Source organism: Bison bison, unplaced genomic scaffold, assembly GCF_000754665.1.
Source record: "Bison bison bison isolate TAMUID 2011002044 unplaced genomic scaffold, Bison_UMD1.0 scf7180017864163, whole genome shotgun sequence".
NCBI classification, from domain to species: domain Eukaryota; kingdom Metazoa; phylum Chordata; class Mammalia; order Artiodactyla; family Bovidae; genus Bison; species Bison bison.
In genome coordinates this window covers 139,179-158,712 of record NW_011494735.1, presented here as the reverse complement: position 1 = coordinate 158,712, position 19,534 = coordinate 139,179, and the positions used below count along the sequence as shown (strand labels likewise).

The 19,534-nt window shown below is 37.3% G+C and overlaps 1 protein-coding gene across 3 annotated transcripts in view; it reads left to right on the top strand.

Moving 5' to 3' along the window:
* Nucleotides 1–19,534, top strand: part of LRRK2 (leucine-rich repeat kinase 2) — a 207,764-nt gene that overhangs the window by 151,081 nt on the left and 37,149 nt on the right. For all 3 annotated transcript variants that reach the window (XM_010841504.1, XM_010841503.1, XM_010841505.1), the window contains one exon: nucleotides 1,431–1,591. In XM_010841504.1, the coding sequence (XP_010839806.1) occupies nucleotides 1,431–1,591 (161 nt within the window). The remainder of the gene's footprint in view (nucleotides 1–1,430; nucleotides 1,592–19,534) is intronic.

Genomic DNA, 19,534 nt, shown 5'->3' with positions numbered 1-19,534 from the left:
GCTTTTTAATATGCTGTCTAGGTTAGTCATAGCTTTTCTTCCAAGGAGCAAGCATCTTTTAATTTCATGGCTACAGTCACCATCTGCAATTATTTTGGAGCCCAAGAAAATAGTCTGTCATTGTTTCCCCTTCTATTTGCCATGAAATGATGGGACTGGATGCCATGATCTTAGTTTTCTGAATGTTGAGTTTTAAGCCAACTTTTTCACTCTACTCTTTCACTTTCATCAAGAGACTCTTTAGGTCTTCTTTGCTTTCTGCCATAAGGGTGGTGTCATCTGTGTATCTGAGGTTATTGATATTTCTCCCAGCAATCTTGATTCCAGCTTGTGCTTCATCCAGCCTGGCATTTCGCATAATGTACTCTGTATATAAGTTAAATAAGCAAGGTGACAATATACAGCCTTGTAGTTCTGTGAAAAATTGTAATTTCAAGGTAGGACATAATATAGTTGTGAGGTCATGTGCAGAACTATGGCAAATTTGATGTCATGGGGTAGGGTAAAAAGAGCTGGGGAAAAATCTGAATTTTTTAGATGGGTAAGGAAAGGTAATAGAGTTTTAGGACTAGTGATAGCTCTTTGGCCATGTTTCTAAAATGGACAAGATCTGGTTGAGAGGAAAACTTAGTTTTGTTTTTTTGTATTAGCTAGTTTTTATTCTTCACCTACAGTGAATGTCAAACTCTGGTTGCCAATGGTTGAATGGATCAATTTCTAAAAGGAAAGACTTTAAAATTCCCCACATCACCTTTCCTAAGACAGTGGTTTACTCATTCCAGCTCTCAATTCAAGTTGTTCTTTGATAATTCATAGTAGATCTGGGTTTAAAGTAGATTGCATCTTCAAATGATACAGTACAAATAGCCAAAAAAGTCTTTTATTTTAATTTGTTAACTATTGAAAAAGTAGAAAACATTTTCCAAAAAATTAGGAAATATTTTATTCAGAAAAAAATAAATATCAAAGGAGAGATAGAATTTTAAAGGCTATGAAGAACTTCTAAAATTGTTAAATATATGAGAGTTATAACAAAATACTATCAATTCTTATTTAATGTATTTTCATTTTAAACCAATTAAAATATTTACATGATATTGAGGGAATTGAGAATTCCTTGTAGAGATTATTAAAGTATACAGAAAAGAAGTCTCAAAAAAATACATGTTCTGCTTAAAGTGGTTGTGCCTTAAAGTTTAAATCACTTATCAGAATTTAACATGTCTTTTAGTTTGTTTTAAATGCATAAATTTTGTAAAACAGGGCTTACATATTTTGATTTCCTTCTATAGTATCTTTTAACTTTGAAGGTAAAACAGCACAGAATTTTGATGCTTTTCCTAGTGAATGTGTATATTTTAAAAAATAATGCCAAAATATATTATGATATAATCACATTTTAATAAAATCTCCTGTGCATTTTATGGCAGATACCTCCATTCGGCCATGATTATATACCGTGACTTGAAGCCCCACAATGTGTTGCTTTTCACCTTGTATCCCAATGCTGCCATCATCGCCAAGATTGCGGACTATGGGATTGCTCAGTACTGCTGTAGAATGGGGATAAAAACATCAGAGGGCACTCCAGGTAAGTGACAAGCATTGTGTGATAATTCCCTCTTCAGGATGGATAACCACTGCCCTCAGTTGTGAGTTCAGGAGACTCAAGAGAACACTGTAGCCTATCACGCTGTGAACAGATGTTCATTTATAATCGTGACCAGTATATTTGTGATTTTGATTATTGTATCCAGTAGGGCAAAAAATCAACTGATGTAATTTTCTAGGGAAAAAGTCAAATTATAAAACATAGAGTATGTCTGATGTCAAGTTATGTTTCTAAAAGTTGGATTTCTTAAAAACATTGAATTACTACAGAGGTGGTAAGGGAAGCACAAAGTTTTAATCTAGCTACTGTTAACACTTACATAAAATGAGGCAAACTAGATTAGGATCACAAACCTTTTTTTTTTTTTTTGTAACTAGGAAATCCAAATAACTTTGAAAATCCAAAGATTTTTTTAAATAACTGATTTCATGGTGAAATTTGGCCTAATGGAATTGACTCTCATTACGATCTTTATTTCTCATACTCACTGTGAATGGGTATGTTTCATGGCAGAAATAGAAACATGTTTGAGTATAGGGTGTTGGCTGTGATCCCACTGAATGTTGGTATAATTTGTTATATGCATTATTACTTTCTTAAATATTAAAAAGTATAAAATCTCTAAATAATTGTAGCTCCAAGAGTTTCAGATAAGGACTTTGGTGCTGCTGGAGTTCTTTGTTGCACTCTTCTTGATACAAGCGTACTTTCTTGCTCTTTTTTTTAACATATATATATATAAATTCAGAGAAGGCGATGGCACCCCACTCCAGTACTTTTGCCTGGAAAATCCCATGGATGGAAGAGCCTGGTAGGCTGCAGTCCATGGGGTCGCGAAGAGTCAGACATGACTGAGTGACTTCGCTTTCACTTTTCACTTTCATGCGTTGGAGAAGGAAATGGCAACCCACTCCAGTGTTCTTGCCTGGAGAATCCCCCCCAGGGACGGGGGGGCCTGGTGGCTGCCGTCTATGGGGTTGCACAGAGTCGGACATGACTGAAGTGACTTAGCATAGCATAGCATAGCATAGCATAGCATAGCATATATAAATTTTAATTAAAATGTTTTTAAGTTTTAAAAAATTTTAATTTTACTGGAGTAGAGTTCCCTGTGCTAAACTGTAGGTTCCTGTTGGTTATCTATTTTACATATAGTAGTGTGTGTATGTTCATTCCAAGCTCCTGCTTTAACCCTCCCTGCCACGTTTTCCCTTTGGTAATCATGAGTTTGTTTTTGATATCTGTAAATAAGTTCTATTGTCTTATTTTTAATAAATAAGTTCATTTGTGGTTTTTTTTTTAGTTAGATTCCACATATAAGTGATATGACATTTGTCTTTGACTTAGTGTGGTAATCTCTAGGTCCATCTGGTGTTGCTGCAAATGGCTATATTTCATTCTGTTTTTTATTGCTGAGTAATATTTCGTTGTATATATGTACTGCATCTTCTTTATCCATTTGTCCATCAGTGGACATTTAGGTTGATACCATGTCTTGGCTATTGTAAATAGTGTTGCACGGAACGTTGGGGTACATGTATCTCTTCAAATTATGATTTTCTCCAGATATAAGCATAGGAATGGAATTGGTAAATCATATGGTAGCTCTATTTTTAGTATTTTTAATGAATCTCCACACTCTTCTACCTAGTGGTTGTACCATTTACATTTCCACCAACACTGTAGGAGGGTTCTGATTGGTATGTGAGTTTAAACCTTTAACTACTGAACTTCATTTTTCTTTCTTCATAGTTTATTGATTGTTAACACTTAAATACTTAAAAATTTTGTAGTGTCTCTTTTTGACCCTGTAAAACAATATGAGTCAAGGTTATTATGTAAAATGAGACATATCCATTCTGCGTTTATATCATATTATGCATATACTGGCATATTATGGTCTCCAGAAATCACAAGCATCATTTTCTTACCTTATATTTTAATGTAGCATTTTTTTATTCTTTAAAGTGAAAGAAGGTTTATTCAGAGAGAAACACACTCCACAGACAGAGTGTGGATCATCTTGGAAGGCAAGAGAGGCACCAGGGTGTGGGATTGTCGGTTTTTATGTTGTTGTTGCTATTCAGTCGCTGTCATGTCCTACTCTTTCCGACCCCATGGACCTCGGCATGCCAGGCTTCCCTATCCTTCACTATGTTCCAGACTTTGCTCAAACTCATATTCATTGAGTGAATGATGCTATCCAACCATATCATCCTCTCTTGCCTGCTTTTCCTCCTACCCTCAATCTGTACCAACATCAGGGTCTTTTTTAGTGAGTCAGCTCTTCGCATCAGGTGGCCAAAGTATTGGAGCTTCAGCTTCAGTATCAGTCTTTCCAGTGAATATTCAGGGTTGATTTTCTTTAGGATTGACTGGTTTCATTTCCTTGCTGGCCAACTCTTTGCGACCCTGTGGACTGAAGACCACCAGGCTCCTCTGTCCATGGGATTCCCTAGGCAAGCATACTGGAGTGAGTTGCCGGGCCCTTCTCCAGGGAATCTTCTGGACCCAGGGATTAAACCTGCATCTCTTGTGTCTCCTCCTCTGGCAAGAGGTTCTTTACCACGCTCACCACCTGGAAAAAATATCTTGCTGTCCAAGAGAGTTTCAACAGTCTTCTCTAGCACCACAATTTGAAAGCATCAATTCTTTGGGGCTCAGCCTTCATTCCCTGATGACTCATTGGTAAAAGAAATCACCTGCCAATGAAGGAGACATGGGTTCCATTCTTGGGTCATTAAGAACCCCTGGAGAAGAAAATGGCAACCCACTCCAGTTTCTTGCCTGGAAAACCTCATGGATAGAGAAGCCTGGCAGGCTGTAGTCCATGTGGTTGCAAAGAGTTGGACACGATTAGCAACTAAACAACAACAGCCTTAGTTATGATCCAATTCTCACATCTGTACATGACTGTTGGAAAAATCATAGCTTTGAATATATAGACCTTTGTCAGAAAACTGATATTTCTGCTTTTAAAATTGCTGTCTAGGTTTGTCAGCTTTCCTTCCAAGGAGCAAGTGTCTTTTAATTTCATGGCTGCAGTCAAGGTGTGCAGTGATTTTGGAGGCCAAGAAAATAAAATCTGTCACTGTTTCCATTGTTTTACCATCTATTTGCCATGAAGTGATGGCACTAGATGCCATGATCTTAGTTTTTGAATGTTGAGTTTCAAGCCAACTTTCTTACGCTCCTCTTTCATGCTCATCAGGAGGCTCTTGAGTTCCTCTTTGCTTTCTGACATTAGAGTGGTATCATCTGAATGTCTGAGGTTATTGATATTTCTCCCAGCAATCTTGATTCCAGCTTGTGATTCATCCAGCCAGGTATTTCGCATGATGTTACTCTGCATAGAAGTTAAATAAGCATAGTGACAATATACAGCCTTGACTTCTTTATGAGTTTTGAACCAGTCCATTGTTCCATGTGTGGTTCTAACTGTTGCTTCTTGACCTGCATACAGGTTTCTCAGGAAACAGGTAAGGTGATCTAGTATTCCCATCTTTTTAAGAGTTTTTCTACAGTTTGTTGTATCCGCATAGTCAAAAGCTTTAGTGTAGTCAATGAAGCAGAAGTTTTCTGGAATTCCCTTGCTTTCTCTTATGATCCAGCATGTGTTGGCAATTTGATCTCTGGTTCCTGTGCTTTTTCTAAATCTAGTTTGTACATCTGGAAGTTCTTGGTTCACGTCCAGCTGAAGCCCAGCGTGATGGATTTTGAACAAACCTTGCAGTACAAGAAAACCTTACTGTACAAACAAACCCTGTAGTTTGAACATCTTTGGCATTGCCCTTCTTTGGGATAAGAATGAAAACTGACCTTTTCCAGTCCTATGGCTACTGCTGAGGTTTCCAAATTTGCTGATGTATTGAGTGCATGTATTTAACAGCATCATCTTTTTAGGATTTTAAATAGCTCGCATGGAATTCAATCACCTCCACTAGCTTTGTAGTAATGCTGTTTAAGGCCCACCCGAATTTACACTCTAGGATATCTGGCTCTAGGTGACTGACCACACCATCCTGGTTATCTGCATCCAGTTATCACTGGTTATTAAGACCTCTTTGTATAGTTCTTCTATGTATTCTTACCACCTCTTCTTAATCTATTCTGCTTCTGTTAGGTCCTTACTGTTTTTGTCCTTTATCGTGTTCATCCTTGCATGATAGCTCCAATTTTCTTGAAGAAATTTCTAGTATTTCCCATTCTATTGTTTTCTTCTATTTTTCTTTTGCATTGTTCATTTAAGAAGGCTTTCTTATCTCTCCTTGCTATTCTCTTAAACTCTGCATTCAGATGGGTATATCTTTCCATTTCTCCTTTCCTTTCACTCCTCTTTTTTTTTTTTTTTTAAAGATGTTTGTAAAGCCTTCCCAGACAACTGCTTTGCCTACTTGCATTTCTTTTCCTTTAGGATGGTTTTGGTCACTGCTTCCTGTACAATGTTATGAATCTCTGTCCATAGTTCTTCAGATACTCTGTCTATCAGATCTAATCCCTTAAATCTATTTATCACCTCCACTGTGTAATCATAAAGGATTTCATACCTGAAAGGCCTAGGGGTTTTCCCTACTTTCTTCAATTTAAGCCTGAAGTTTGCTGTTAGGAGCTGATGATCTGAGCCACAGTCAGCTTTAGATCTTGTTTTTGCTGACTATGTAGAGCTTCTCCAACTTGGCTTCAAAGAATAAAATCAATCTGATTTCGATACTGACCCTATGGCAATGTGCATGTGTAGAGTCATCTCTTGTGTCGTCTCTTGTGTTGTTGAAAGAGGGTGTTTACCGTGGCCGGTGTATTCTCTTGACAAAACTCTCTTAACCTTTGCTCTGCTTCATTTTGTACTCCAAAGACAAACTTGCCTGTTACTCCAGGTAAATCTTAGCTTCCTACTTTTGCATTCCAATTCCATATGAGAAAAAAGGACATCTTTGATGATGTTAGTTCTAGTTGGTCTCATAGGTCTTCATAGAACTGTTTAGCTTTAACTTCTTTGGCATTAGTGGTTTGGGCGTAGACTTGGGTTACTGTGATGTTGAATGGTTTGCCTTGGAAATGAACAGAGATCATTCTGTCATTTTTGAGACTGCATCCAGGTACCACTTTTTGGACTCTTTTGTTGACCATGATGGGTACTCCATTTCTTGTAAGAGGTTCTTACCCACAGTAGTAGATATCATGGATATCTGATTTAAATTCTCCCATTTCTGTCCATTTTAGTTCAATAATTTCTAAGATGTTGATGTTCACTCTGTCCATCTCCTGCTTAATCATGTCCAATTTACCTTGATTTATGGATGTAACATTCCAGGTTCCTATACAATATTGTTCTTTACAACATTGGACTTTACTTACATCACCAGACACATCTACAACTGAGAGTCATGTCTGCTTTAGCCCAGCCTCTTCACACTCCCCAGTAGCATAGTGGACACCTACCAACCTGGAGGGTTCATCTTCTGGTGTCATTTCTTTTTGCCTTTTCATATTGTTCATGGGGTTCTTGAGGCAAGAATACTGGAGTGATTTGCCATTCCTTTCTCTAGTGAGCCACATTTTGTCAGAACTTTTCACTATGACCTGTACATCTTGGGTGGCCCTGCAGGTCATGGCTTATAGCTTCATTGAGTTACTCAAGCCATTTTGCCACAGCAAGGCTATGATCCATGAAGGTGGTAAGTTTTTATAGGGGTGAATAATTTCATTGGCTGATGAGTGGGAGGAGTATTCCAGCTATTTTGGGAAATAGGAGGAGGTTTCTAGTCATTGGGCTACTGCCCAGTTTTTTACCTTTTTGGTCTGCCTTGGAACTATCATATTGCCTGTGAGTGTGTCATTTAGCTTGCTGATGTGTTACAGTGAGTGTATACTGAGGCTCAAGGTCTAGTGAAAGTCAACTCATCTGCCATCTTGGACCTAGTTGGTTCTAATAGTTTATGTCATGTTCTTGGGCTATGTTATTCTTTTAACGATTGTACCTTGCCATCTCCCTGTCTCAATCACTCCCTCAGAGATTTTACTCCTGTTATATACTGGGAAGTGGATGGGTGATGTTTATCTTCTGTAGATGCTTCAGGGCTGAGTAGGGGTGTCAACCCTGTCTGTTAGGGAGTAAAGATCTCTGGATGCCTGATCTAGGGGCCTCAGGGACAGGATGGCTTCTTGTTTGGTGTGGATATGGGCTGGAGTCTTTGCATAGCCATCATTTTGGTATGGAACTGTTGTTACTGCCTCTGTAGCCTTCCTAAGAATCCTTTTGAAGATGAAGCACTTTTGTAAGAGCATCAGAGTATAACAACTGTCTGTGACAAAAGACTTAAAATCATATTTAAATATTTTATTACAGTATAATTAATAAAGAAGTTTGGTTACTGTTATGACATACAACATTTTAACATAACAAATAGAACTATAGCATTATATTTGGGTATAGCCACAGGACTGGAAAAGGTCAGTTTTCATTCCAATCCTGAAGAAGGGCAATGCCAAAGAATGTTCAAACTACTGCACAGATCCACTCATCTCACAGACAAGCAAAGTAATGCTCAAAATTCTCCAAGTGAGGCTTCAACAGTACATGAACCTAGAACTTCCATATGTTCAAGCTGGATTTAGAAAAGGCAGAGGAACCAGAGATCAAATTGGCAACATCCATTGGATCCTAGAAAAAGCAAAAGAATTCCAGAAAAACATCTACTTCTGCTTTATTGACTATGCCAAAACCTTTGACTGGGTGGATTACAACAAACTGCCCAAAATTCTTAAAGAAATGGGAATACCAGACCACCTTACCCACTTCCTGAAAAATCTGTGTGCAGGTCAAGAAGCAACAGCTAGAAGTGGACATGGAACAACGGACTGGTTCCAAATTGGGAAAGGAGTATGTCAAGGCTGTATATTGTAACCCTGCTTATTTAGCTTATATGCAGAGTGCATCATGTGAAATGTTGGGCTGGATGAAGCACAAGCTTCAATCAAGATTTCTGGGAGAAATATCAATAACCTCAGTTGTGCAGATGACACCACCCTTATGGCAGAAAGAGGAAGGAACTAAAGAGCCTCTTGATGAAAGAGGAGAATGAAAAAGCTGGCTCGAAACTGAACATTCAAAAAACTAAGATCATGGCAACTGGCCCTATCATGTCATGGCAAACAGATGGGGAAACAATGGAAATAATGACAGACTTTCTTTTCTTAGGCTCCAAAATCACTGCAGATGGTGACTGTAGCCGTAAAATTAAAAGACACTTGCTCCTTGGAAGAAAAGCTATGACCAACCTAGACAGCATATTAAAAAGCAGAGACTTTACTTTGCCAACAAAGTCCACCTAGTCAAAGCTATGGTTTTTCTAGTAGTTATGTATGGGTGAGAGTTGGACCATAAAGAAAGCTGAGCACTGAAGAATTTATGCTTTTGAACTGTGGTTCTGGAGAATACTCTTGAGAGTCCTTTGGACAGCAAGGAGATCAAACCAGTTAATCCTAAAGGAAATCAGTCCTGAATATTCTTTGAAAGGACTGATGCTAAAGCTGAAGCTTCAATACTTTGGCTACCTGATGTGAAGAACTGGCTCACTGGAAAAGACCCTGATGCTGGGAAAGATTGAAGACAGGAGGAAAAGGGGATGACAGAGGATGAGATGGTTGGATGGCATCACTGACCCAATGGACATGAGTTTGAGCAAGCTCTGGGAGTTGGTGATGGACAGGGAAGCCTGGCGTATGCAGTCCATGGGGTCACAAAGAATTGGACAGTACTGAGCAGCTGAACTGTACTGAACTGAGGACATATCCAAATTTTGAAACTTCATATAATGTTAGAATGTCTGTATAAATAGCATTCATTCATACAGTATATTTTAAGGTAGATTTATTGCTCATGTGATAATGCTGTCTATGTAATTTATCATACTGAATAATATAGTTAATATTTCTCTGATATGCCTCAAGGGCCCTCTAAAGCGTCTCAAAATTAGCTGAAAGTCAAAAGAACTTTGATTAAAATTTGATATTTGGGAAGTTTGTAAGAAAAGTTTTAAAACACTTGGTCATAAGATCAGTTAATATTGCTTTTAAGGGTCATCTCTAGCCATTTTTTACCAAGCCTACTGTAATACTCTTGTTACTTTAATTGTTAACTGACTTTATACCAGTAAAAATCCTGTTTCCTGTGTTCTTGTGTTTTCATAATTTTAGACATGTTCTTTCCGCATGAAATCCTCTCTCCCTTTCTCAGATCTCATTCCTCTTGTCTCAGATTCATTATTGTGAAACTGTCACAGGACAAGTGATCTGTATAGACATCCTGTCTTTCAGGTTTTAGTTTGAGTGGGAATAGAAAATTGAAGGGTTGACATCTGTTTAGTGGGGCCAACTCTATCCTTAGAGAAATCTTACATGGTTGTTTGTAAATAAAATTGCAAGTGGCTTTACATCATCTTGGTGATTGCAGCTCAATTAAAACATATTCCTAAGACAGAAAAAAATACTTTATCTGAGTAGTCAAAATTGTTCCCTACCCTCTCTCCTTTCCTCAATTTATGTTCTTAGATAAGCAAGTGGTCCCAGCTTCCAATGGCTGGTTTTATTATTTTTTATATACATATCCTCTCTTTCATTTTACATAGCTATCTGTTGGAAGTAGAGTGTGCATTTTCATAAATATTTCAAGGTATATTTTCTGGCTGCAAGTGTCTCTGGATTGTTAAATAATAATAAGATAATTGTCATCTCTCCAGCACCTGCTATATCCCAGGCTCAAGTCCAGGTACATTAGACACATGGTGATCCTATCCTCATGCCAGGGCTGAAAGTTAGTTTTTATCTTCTTATCTGTAAAATGAAAAAGCTGAGACTCAGTGAGATTGTATAACTTGCACAAAGTCATGCAGTAAGTGGCCAAGATAAAGCTCAATCTAAATGACAATCGAATCTAGAGCTATTTGGGCTTTAAATCTATATAGACATGCCTTCAGAGAAGGCAATGGCACCCCACTCCAGTACTCTTGCCTGGAAAATCCCATGGATGGAGAAGCCTGGTAGGCTGCAGTCCATGGGGTCGAGAAGAGTCGGACACGACTGAGCGACTTCACTTTCACCTTTCACTTTCATGCATTGGAGAAAGAAATGGCAACCCACTCCAATGTTCTTGCCTGGAGAATCCCAGGGACGGCGGAGCCTTGGTGGGCTTCTGTCTCTGGGGTCGCACAGAGTCGGACACAACTGAAGCGACTTAGCAGCAGCAGCAGGCATACCTTATTTCATTGTGCTTTGCAGTTTTTTTTTTTTTTTTTAACAAATTGCATTTTTGTGGCAACCGTGCATCAAGCCAGGCTATCAGAGCCAGTTTTCAATAGCATTTGCTAACTTTGGGTTTCTGTGTCACATGTGGGTAATTCTTACAGTATTTCAAGGTTTTTCATTATTATTATACTTGTTATGGTGGTCTGTGATCAGTGACCTTTGATGTTACTATTGCAAAAGTATTATGACTTGCTAAAGGTTCAGATGATGGTTAGCAGTTTTTAGCAATAAGCTATCTTTAAGGTATGTATGTTAATTTTATTTTATTTTATTTTTTTTCCTTTTTGTGAATTGTTTGTTCAAATCTCTTGCTTATTTTTAGTGTATGTTAATTTTAGACATAATGCTGTTGCTATTAATAAACTGCAGTATGGTGTGACTTATGCTGTTACCCAATGTCTGCCTTGGAGAAATTAAAATTGTTTTCTTGGGAAATTTAAAGTATTTCATCCTATAATATTAGAAATTTTCCTGATATAATATCTTATTTATATTTTCCTTTTTTATTTAATGTGCAAAACAGCTGCTGGTGTGCTGTGTCTTGCTTCTTTCAAGTGCTAACCCTTTATAAAACTTCTTACTTGAAAGAATCCAACGATTGAATATTTTCAAATCTTTACTGAGACTTGCCTTGTCAAAGCAAGCTCTTTGTATGGTAAAATATTCTATGTAATGTGGAAAAGGTGGAGAGGCTTTGGTTGTTGGGGAAGGACAGCTATTTGCCCTTTTTTGCTTCCCAGGTGGCTCAGTGGTAAAGAATTCAGCTGCGGACATGGGTTTGATGTCTCAGTCAGGGAGATCCCCTGGAGAAGGAAATAGCAACCCACTCCAGTACTCTTGTCTGGGAAATCCTATGGACAGAGGAGCCTGGTGGGCTATAGTCCATGGAGTCACAGTCGAACACAACTTAGCGACTAAGCAACAACGGTGTAAGCAACTTTAATATGCACTAGAAAAAACAAAACATTTGTGTGATTCACTTTTTACTGCTATATCGAGGTGATCTGGCCCCAAATCCGAAGTATCTCCAAGGTATACCTATAGTCGGTCCCCTGGATCACATACAACTGTAACATGTACTAACAGAGGTTTACATGATCAATCTTAGTTATTTAAAAATCCAGTCAAACAAAGCAAAATGATAGGATCATAAATCTCAAGTATTGAAGATGGGATTCCAGAGGCCTCAGAAACCCACCTAGAGATGTAGGCACCTGATGGTGCTCTTCTCTTAGAAGATCTGTCATTACTGTCATATCTCATGAAGGTGGGCCAGGCCACTCATCTGGGCCCGCAATTTGCTCTTCCCCTCAGCCCTGTCACTTTGTTCATGGAGAGGAGATCCTGATGTCGAAGCCTCAGCCCCCTACTTGGCAGTGGATCTGTCTGATCCTTGTTGATTGTGCTCCCTTAGTGGCCTGGGCTACCAGGAGCCAGCTTGTTTCAACTCTCTTCCAACTCATGACCCTTCATTTTTTTTTTTTAATTTTATTTTATTTTTAAACTTTACAATATTGTATTAGTTTTGCCAAATATCGAAATGAATCCACCACAGGTATACCTGTGTTCCCCATCCTGAACCCTCCTCCCTCCCCATACCCTCCCTCTGGGTTGTCCCAGTGCACCAACCCCAAGCATCCAGTATCGTGCATCGAACCTGGACTGGCGACTCATTTCATACATGATATTATACATGCTTCAATGTCATTCTCCCAAATCTCCCCACCCTCTCCCTCTCCCACAGAGTCCATAAGACTGATCTATACATCAGTGTCTCTTTTGCTGTCTCATACACAGGGTTATTGTTACCATCTTTCTAAATTCCATATATATGCGTTAGTATACTGTATTGGTGTTTTTCTTTCTGGCTTACTTCACTCTGTATAATAGGTTCCAGTTTCATCCATCTCATTAGAACTGATTCAAATGTATTATTTTTAATGGCTGAATAATACTCCATTGTGTATATGTACCACAGCTTTCTTATCCATTCATCTGCTGATGGGCATCTAGGTTGCTTCCATGTCCTGGCTATTATAAACAGTGCTGCGATGAACATTGGTGTACACATATCTCTTTCCCTTCTGGTTTCCTCAGTGCGTATGCCCAGCAGTGGGATTGCTGGATCATAAGGCAGTTCTATTTCCAGTTTTTTAAGGAATCTCCACACTGTTCTCCATAGTGGCTGTACTAGTTTGCATTCCCACCAACAATGTCTTTTCTCCACACCCTCTCCAGCATTTATTGCTTGTAGACTTTTGGATCACAGCCATTCTGACTGGCATGAAATAGTGGTTTTGATTTGCATTTCTCTGATAATGAGTGATGTTGAGCATCTTTTCATGTGTTTGTTAGCCATCTGTATGTCTTCTTTGAAGAAATGTCTATTTACTTCTTTGGCCCATTTTTTGATTGGGTCATTTGTTTTTCTGGAGTTGAGCTGTAGGAGTTGCTTGTGTATTTTTGAGATTAGTTGTTTGTCAGTTGCTTCATTTGCTATTATTTTTTCCCATTCTGAAGGCTGCCTTTTCACCTTGCTAATAGTTTCCTTTGTTGTGCAGAAGCTTTTAAGTTTAATTAGGTCCCATTTGTTTATTTTTGCTTTTATTTCCAATATTCTGGGAGGTGGGTCATAGAGGATCCTGCTGTGATGTATGTCAGAGAGTGTTTTGCCTATGTTCTCCTCTAGGAGTTTTATAGTTTCTGGTCTTACGTTTAGATCCTTAATCCATTTTGAGTTTATTTTTGTGTATGGTGTTAGAAAGTGTTCTAGTTTCATTCTTTTACAAGTTGTTGACCAGTTTTCCCAGCACCACTTGTTAAAGAGATTGTCTTTGATCCATTGTATATTCTTGCCTCCTTTGTCAAAGATAAGGTGTCCATATGTGCGTGGATTTATCTCTGGGCTTTCTATTTTGTTCCGTTAATCAATATTTCTGTCTTTGTGCCAGTACCATACAGTCTTTATAACTGTGGCTTTGTAGTAGAGCCTGAAGTCAGGTAGGTTGATTCCTCCAGTTCCATTCTTCTTTCTCAAGGTAGCTTTGGCTATTCGAGGTTTTTTGTATTTCCATACAAATTGTGAAATTATTTGTTCTAGCTCTGTGAAGAATACTGTTGGTAGCTTGATAGGGATTGCATTGAATCTATAAATTGCTTTGGGTAGTATACTCATTTTCACTATATTGATTCTTCCAATCCATGAACATGGTATATTTCTCCATCTATTAGTGTCCTCTTTGATTTCTTTCACCAGTGTTTTATAGTTTTCTATATATAGACGACCCTTCATTTTAAGTGTCTTACTTCCTGGTTTGGGTCAAAACCTGCCTGTAGTTCAATATCCAACTGATTTTTCATATCAAGTCAGATACTTGTTCCTGATCCCTTTTAATCTGTTTTATCAATGTGCAGTAACACAGGTAAAGGAGAAAGATCATGACAGGAAAACCCAGAGCCTGATCCTTTCTGTTCTGCCCCCTTTTTCCCCAGGCTGCATAGTAAGCATTTTTCCTAGCTGTATCTTAGAGCTTCTCTTTATCATTACTGTATTTATTGTTGTTAGAACGCTTTTAATCACATCAGCCCTAAACTCAAATTTAAACTTTTTAAATAACAGTAATTGTTACCACTGCTAGCACCATCATAATTCCTTCCCCAGGGCAATTATGTTTGAGTGGAAGATCATTACCACTCATATGATTTTAGTTCTCTCCTTCTCTTTTCCTTTTTGATGAATCTTCTTTGTTAATGTTATACTTGAAACTTTGTGAGAAACAATATAAGGTTTAACTTAGAAATTTTAGAGAAACAGAAGACCATGTGTTTGTTAAACTCTTGTATATTTTTGTACTAACTCTTACTGTGGTGTATTCACCCCATGTGGACTGTGAGTGCGGGTTCATTACTCTTGTCTCAGGGAAGGACGTGATGGGAGCAAACCTTTCAAGGCATTAACAGAGGTGCTTGTCTCACACTTAGCCCTTTTCATGGTTTGATTGTCTTATTTAATCCTTATGACCCTCTGACATAAGTTATATTACTACTCCTAGTCTGGAGATAAGGAAACTAAAGCTTAGGGACTATTAAAATTTGTCTAGGGTTACACAGGATACAAACCTGTGCCTCCTAAGAGCACAGCGCCAACCAGCAACCATCACAGCTTGTGGGCAAAGGTGTTAACAATTCAGTTACTGGCAAGAACCACAGCACCATGTCTGTCTACATTTTGAAAGGTAACTATGGGATGGAAAATTTCAACCTCAAATAATTTAAAGAGATTCAATTTTAACTCAGTCAGTTGGTTATGTTTATATTATATCCGGCTGGTATTAACAGTTAATTCTGGGCCTTATGACAGATGTGCTATTGACTGAGATGGATACTGACCGATGGCTTTCACTCAGTCAACATCCATAGAAATACAACAGTCTTCGGGTAAACAAAAATGTTATTCTCTGGTTATACCTATCGTCTGATAGGAATTATGAAACATGCTCTACTCAGACTTTTCTGAAAGTAAAAAGAAAGTATATGTTTACGTGTAGTTTGTCGTATATAATTAGACCTAATTTATAAATTTCTTGTATCTTTGATTTATGGATCTTAATTCATTCCATTTGTAAAAATGCAGCCTTATCTGAAAAATATAGTTTCTAGATGAATCATATTTTCCCAATTATTTTAACATTGTACTTGTTATAATAATTCTCTAGGGGAAAATATTCTTATTTTTTATTCATTTATTCATACATTTGGCAATAATATATTGAATGTTATAAACACCAAATACCAATCTGGTGTTACTACTTAACATCAGATTAAGTATTAACACTACTTAACATAGCTGTCAGAGAAGGCAATGGCACCCCACTCCAGTACTCTTGCCTGGAGAATCCCAGGGACAGAGGAGCCTAGTGGGCTGCCGTCTGTGGGGTCGCACAGAGTCGGACACGACTGAAGTGACTTAGCAGCAGTAGCAGCAGCAACATAGCTGTGTGGTGTTCATCAAGATTCATTTTTTGGGACTCAATTTTCATTTCTGTAAATTGTGATGAGAAAAATAATGCCTATTTCAACAGAGTTATTGTAAGGATAAAATGAAACAATCCATGTAAGTAACATAGAGAAGGACTGGCATATTGCAGTTGCTCCAAGTGTGTTAGCAGTTGCTTTAGTGGTGAACTTGGAGAATGTGCCTGAATAAATGTGAAATTTTTCCTCCAGAAGCACACACTTTGCCAGGAAAAATAGGGCTATAAACAATAATTATAAAACATTGTGTCAGTTTCAACAGGAGATATAGTTCAAGGCACAGTGATAGTCCAGAGGAGCAAGTCCTTAACTGAGCCATAGGTCTTTAGGACTTCCTATAGAGGAAGGTGATTCTGAAATTACATCTTAAAGGAGAAGTTTGAGATTTAAGAAAATAATAAACAAATATTGATAGAAAAGCAGGAGGAGACATTTTAGGCAAAATGTACTAATGTAGAAATAATTTGTGCAAGAAATGCCCTGTGTTCTAAGTGATAGATGGAGGATTATTTGGTTGTGTTTTTAATTCTGGCTGTAACTAGATAGCATGTAGGCTTAAGAATGTTTCCCCTGGGGTTGTGTCATTTACAGTTGTGGAGCAGGAGCCCTCCGTGTGGGCACATGTTTGGAGCTTCTGAAAGACTTTCAAATGTGTGGGTCCCAGGATTCTGATTTAACTAGTTTGGGTGGAGCCCAGACATTTGTTGTTTAGTTGCGAAGTGGTGTCCAACTCTTGTTGTGACCCCATGGGCTGTAGCCCACCAGGCTCCTCTCTCCATGAGATTTCCCAGGCAAGAATACTATAATGGGTTGCCATTTCCTTCTCTTTCCTGACCCAGGGATTGAACCTCGGTCTCCTGCATTGCAGGTGAATTCTTTACCATGGAGTCACCACGGAGCCCAGACATCGAGGCTATTTAAATGATCTCCAAGTGATTCCTGTCTTTGCATCATATAAACAATGTCATTGCCTATATTAATCAATTATAAGATAGGCAGGTCAAATTTTGGTACCTTTCTCATTAGGGAAAATGTTATTTGTAAAAAATTTTTTTATAAGATGATTAGAATTTACTCTAGATTTTGAGAGTGTGAGCCTGTGATATAAACAAAATGTTAAGAGAGTGAGTATAGGATTTAGACTTGTGTTCAAACACAAATGAAGCAAATGTGAATTACTTTAAATAGATTCTATTAAACTTGGGCTATGAAGTCAGAGTGTCTTAGTTTAAATCCTTGCTCTGCCACTTACTAGTTGGGGCTGGAGAAATCACCTAATTCCTTTCCTTGGTTAAACAGCAGTACCTAATAATAGTATCTGTTTAGGGATTGTTGTAAAAATGGAATGAGAAATTCATATAAAGGGTTTAGCACCACACTTGGCACATTCCTTATCTGCCCTTGCTTTCCCAGCTTCTGCTTTGTCTTCTTAACCAGGGGCCCAGCTCTGTTTGCCTTCCCTTTTTCCAGTCCTCTGAAAGGCATTCGGAGAACCCACCTTGTTTGCTCGCTCTCTCTCAGGGATCACTGTCTTCTTTTCCCAGTATTCAGAATTTCATCTTTGTTGTCTAGTTATTTCATTGTTTTATGCAGGATAGTAAGTCTAGTCCCTAGTTCTCTTTTACCTAGAAGTAGAAGTGACACATATTTAAATAAATGACTTATTTGAACAGCCTAATACAACAATGTATATTTAGGATTTTAGTAAGTGCTTGAATTTTCTAGTTTTTGAGGGTCATTGATGCTAAACAGAGTGTCCATGTGGTACAGTAGTACAGTCTATACCCACCATAGATCATTCGCAGTGTTAGATCAGATGACAACGTTGTCCTTTTGTAAACAGGCGGTAAACGTTTCTATTTCTAGCCTTCTAATGACAAGCAATGTTAAAAATATTCATTTTCATCCCAAATTAAATTTAGTGAGAATACACTGAATAGCTTGAAATGTTATTTTTCCTGTTCCTACTATGGTCACCAGCATAGTTAAATACAAGGCAAAAAATTTTGAAGAAATTGCAGTTGCTCTTCCAGGGAAGTCATCAGTGATAAGGATACATGTAGAGTAGCTTGGAGGATCTTATGGTTTAGATTGATAATCAAATGTTATGTTGGTAGCTTAGGTTTTAATGCCATCCATCCCCTCCTCTCCCCATTTTTGTTTTTGAAGTGAAAGACTCCATGATGAGTAGTTCAAGCAAGTCATTTTAAGTTAAGATTTTATTTTAAAAATGTAAGGTCCTGATGTGAAAGCAGTGATTGATACTGAGCAGGTTGAAAGATGTATTTCTCATAAATTAGTGAAATAATAACACTTTGGTAACACAGAGATATATCTAGATTTAGATGTGCTTAAGAGGTTTATATACATATTATATTGTAAATTCTACTTCTTTATCTTCTTTTTCTACTTACTATTTCAGGGAAATCTTTCTTTGTTAAATATCAGTTTTAGCATTTACATAATATTTTAGTGATTCACTTAACTATATCTTATCTTGATGTTTATTTTTTCTAACCTTTTGAAATATTAAAAAGCTTTAATTAAAAGACTTGTAAATTAAAAATGTTTCATTTATGAAGCTAATTTGTAAACAGTAGATTTCTAAGGATCATATTGCTGGATAGGCATATTTTGAATTTTGAAATACTACTTGCCTTCTGGAAAGGTTTATCAATTCAAATTCCATCAATACTTGAATTATAATACCTATTTTCCATTCTGGGTTTGTTATTATTTTTAGTCTTCATGAAGTTAATAGTCAAAAAGTGATAGTTTAATGTTTTTATTTTTCAAATATCTATTTATATATAGGACATGTATTTTTCCTTTCATGTTTTGTATATTTTTCTGTCTTTACTCATTTATCTACTTTTCTTACTTATTTGTAAAGCTGATTTCAGTTAATGTTGACTCTTTGTCTCTCATGTATTGCAGAGTTTTTTCAGTTTAGGGTTTATCTTTTACTTGTTTATGATATTATGCTATTGCTGAGTCTGATTCTTTTAGACAAAATAATCTTTACTTTTTCCTGACATGTTTAGTCAGTGATATATCAAAGGCAGGGTCAGTAGTCACTATCCTGTGCAGGTAGCTGCATATTTAAAATTCTCCAAAGACAATGTATTCCCCAGTTCTCAACCTGTTGGCTTACACCACCCATCTCTGATAGAGTGATTAGGGAGGCCTTTTAAATTCCAGTATTATCCATTTAATTGGAATATTTTTAGTACTTAAAAATTAATTAATTTATTTTAATTGTAGGCTAATTACTTTACAATATTGTGGTGGTTTGTGCCATACATTGACATGAATCAGCCACATAAATGTAGATTTACATTTTATGTTAAAACTTTTGGTTCATCAAGAGTTTATTAGTTGTATTGAATAATGTAGCTACTCCTTTTTTCTTTATCAAAGAACTTATGCTGTTATCATTTATTTAACTCTGTCTTTTTCTCCACTACTTTGAGTGTCACCTTTGTCACATCTTTCCTGCATGTTTGGGTCTAAGTCCGCCATTCAGTTTCAGTGCTGTGTCATTCTGCTTGGGTAGAGGAATCAATGTTTTAAGTATGTAATTTT